Source organism: Trachymyrmex cornetzi, unplaced genomic scaffold (genome assembly GCF_001594075.2).
Source record: "Trachymyrmex cornetzi isolate Tcor2-1 unplaced genomic scaffold, Tcor1.1 scaffold2109, whole genome shotgun sequence".
Classification (NCBI taxonomy): Eukaryota; Metazoa; Arthropoda; class Insecta; order Hymenoptera; family Formicidae; genus Trachymyrmex; species Trachymyrmex cornetzi.
This window is the reverse complement of record NW_017296751.1, coordinates 21,132-22,843: the sequence shown is the minus strand read 5'-3', so window position 1 is coordinate 22,843 and position 1,712 is coordinate 21,132. Positions and strand designations below refer to the sequence as shown.

The following is a 1,712-nucleotide window of genomic DNA, read 5'->3' as shown; positions in this document are numbered from 1 at the left end:
AACGCTAATTTAGTCAATAACGATAATGTAGCTAATAATCACGATCATCCAGTCGAGAATCCTCCTCCTCCTCGAACTCCCTCACCTGCCATTTCGGATGCCCTAACAGAACGAATCTTTCCCGACACCCCGCCTTATACCCCAGATTCCTCTATTCAATCAGTCCCTCCATCTCCTCGTCCCGTCTCTTCCGCAGATTCTTCATCAAGCTTGGAGCTCCTCTACGAACTTCCCTCTCCTCGTCCTCGCTATCATTTTCACCACGGAAATCCCCAGTCATTAGCCTCTCTTTTTTCTCAATTTCCAATATCTACTGAACCCCTTCCTCCGAACACTTATACCATAAATTTTGTAGATGCGGATCCCGATAACGTCAGAAATGCCATAACCGGTCAATCACCCGAAGTCCTTATCCCTGTTTACCTTCCCCACTCCCCCCATCCTTTCTTAGTCCCCGTAGCCTTCTTTTTAAACTTCTTCCCTCCTCCCTCATGCATCATAAAAGAAATATAACCAATATAACCTTAAACACACATACATACATACACACATGCGGTTAACAAAATTATTTAAGTAATATTATGATCGAAATTAAATATAGCCAGTTAGTCAGTGTTTTTCAGTTATAAATATGTAATTTTATCTCTGAACTCTGTGAATATTTCATCTTTAAACTTATAAATTGTTGTCACATGCTATAACACTGACTGACCAGAAGCGTATACTCAGATGATCCATTATTATAAAAAATATATACACATATATAATTTAATGGAATTGTATATTCTCTGTGATAAAAAATATTTATTAGTATCTCTCAAGCTAATTTTTCATACGCAGCATATATGCTGCGGCAGCAAAACGTCATCTGATTCATACTTTCAAGAACTGATTGGATAGCATCAGCTCACAAAAAAACTTTTAACCAATGTTAGCATTTTGCTGTCGCAGCATATGCTGCAGTTGCACATGAAAAGTCAGCTTCAGTTGAATAAAATATAAAGCAGAATATTACCTCTTGAAATAACGTAAGTGTCACAAGTTGGATTTGTCAGAAAATATGATGTGGTCTATGTTGCATTTGGTATAGCTGCAGGAAGAAGTCTAGTTTTCAAGTCATTAAGATACATGTTTTCATTAAAATGATCACTACAAATTCGATAATTTTTATAAAGTTCTTCAGTTGTTCTATCAATCATACGATTACAAGATTTGAGCCATAATTTAGACCTATGCAAAAATATAATTGTATAATTTCAATATCATTATATAAACTTTGTACTACATATATATTTATTTGCATATTTATAGAGAAAATTTTTACTTACATTTCTGGATCTTTTGGAAAACGAAAAAACTTTATTCCTGCATTTCGTCCAGATATGTTTTTACACATCACACAAGAAAATCCACCTTTACTCATTATTATAACTTCGAAATAGGATATTAAAAAAAACGCATTAAGAATAAAATCTTCGTTAACAATATTTCACTTATATAATATATAATATCACAGAATCATACAAACATATAACCTCCAAACACACTTATTATTATTCTGATACCGCCATGTTTTCGATAGTATAGTTGACGCATGCGCCTTGAAACATTACACGAAAAATTTCAGGGACTGTCGTAACTGTATATGGTTAAATTGTGTCTCGAGTGTTGCGTCACCTCGACTATATTTTTGAAAAGCGTTGCCGGCTTGG

The 1,712-nt window shown here is 34.6% G+C and overlaps 1 protein-coding gene across 1 annotated transcript in view; it reads right to left on the bottom strand.

Moving 5' to 3' along the window:
- Window positions 1–1,477, bottom strand: part of LOC108760018 (52 kDa repressor of the inhibitor of the protein kinase) — a 3,128-nt gene extending 1,651 nt beyond the window's left edge. The window contains exons 1-2 of the mRNA XM_018505785.1: window positions 1,329–1,477; window positions 1,131–1,230 (exon numbers count right to left, since the gene is read on the bottom strand). Coding sequence (XP_018361287.1) covers window positions 1,131–1,230; window positions 1,329–1,423 — 195 coding nt within the window. The 5' untranslated portion in view covers window positions 1,424–1,477. The remainder of the gene's footprint in view (window positions 1–1,130; window positions 1,231–1,328) is intronic.
- Window positions 1,478–1,712: the final 235 nt, after the last annotated feature.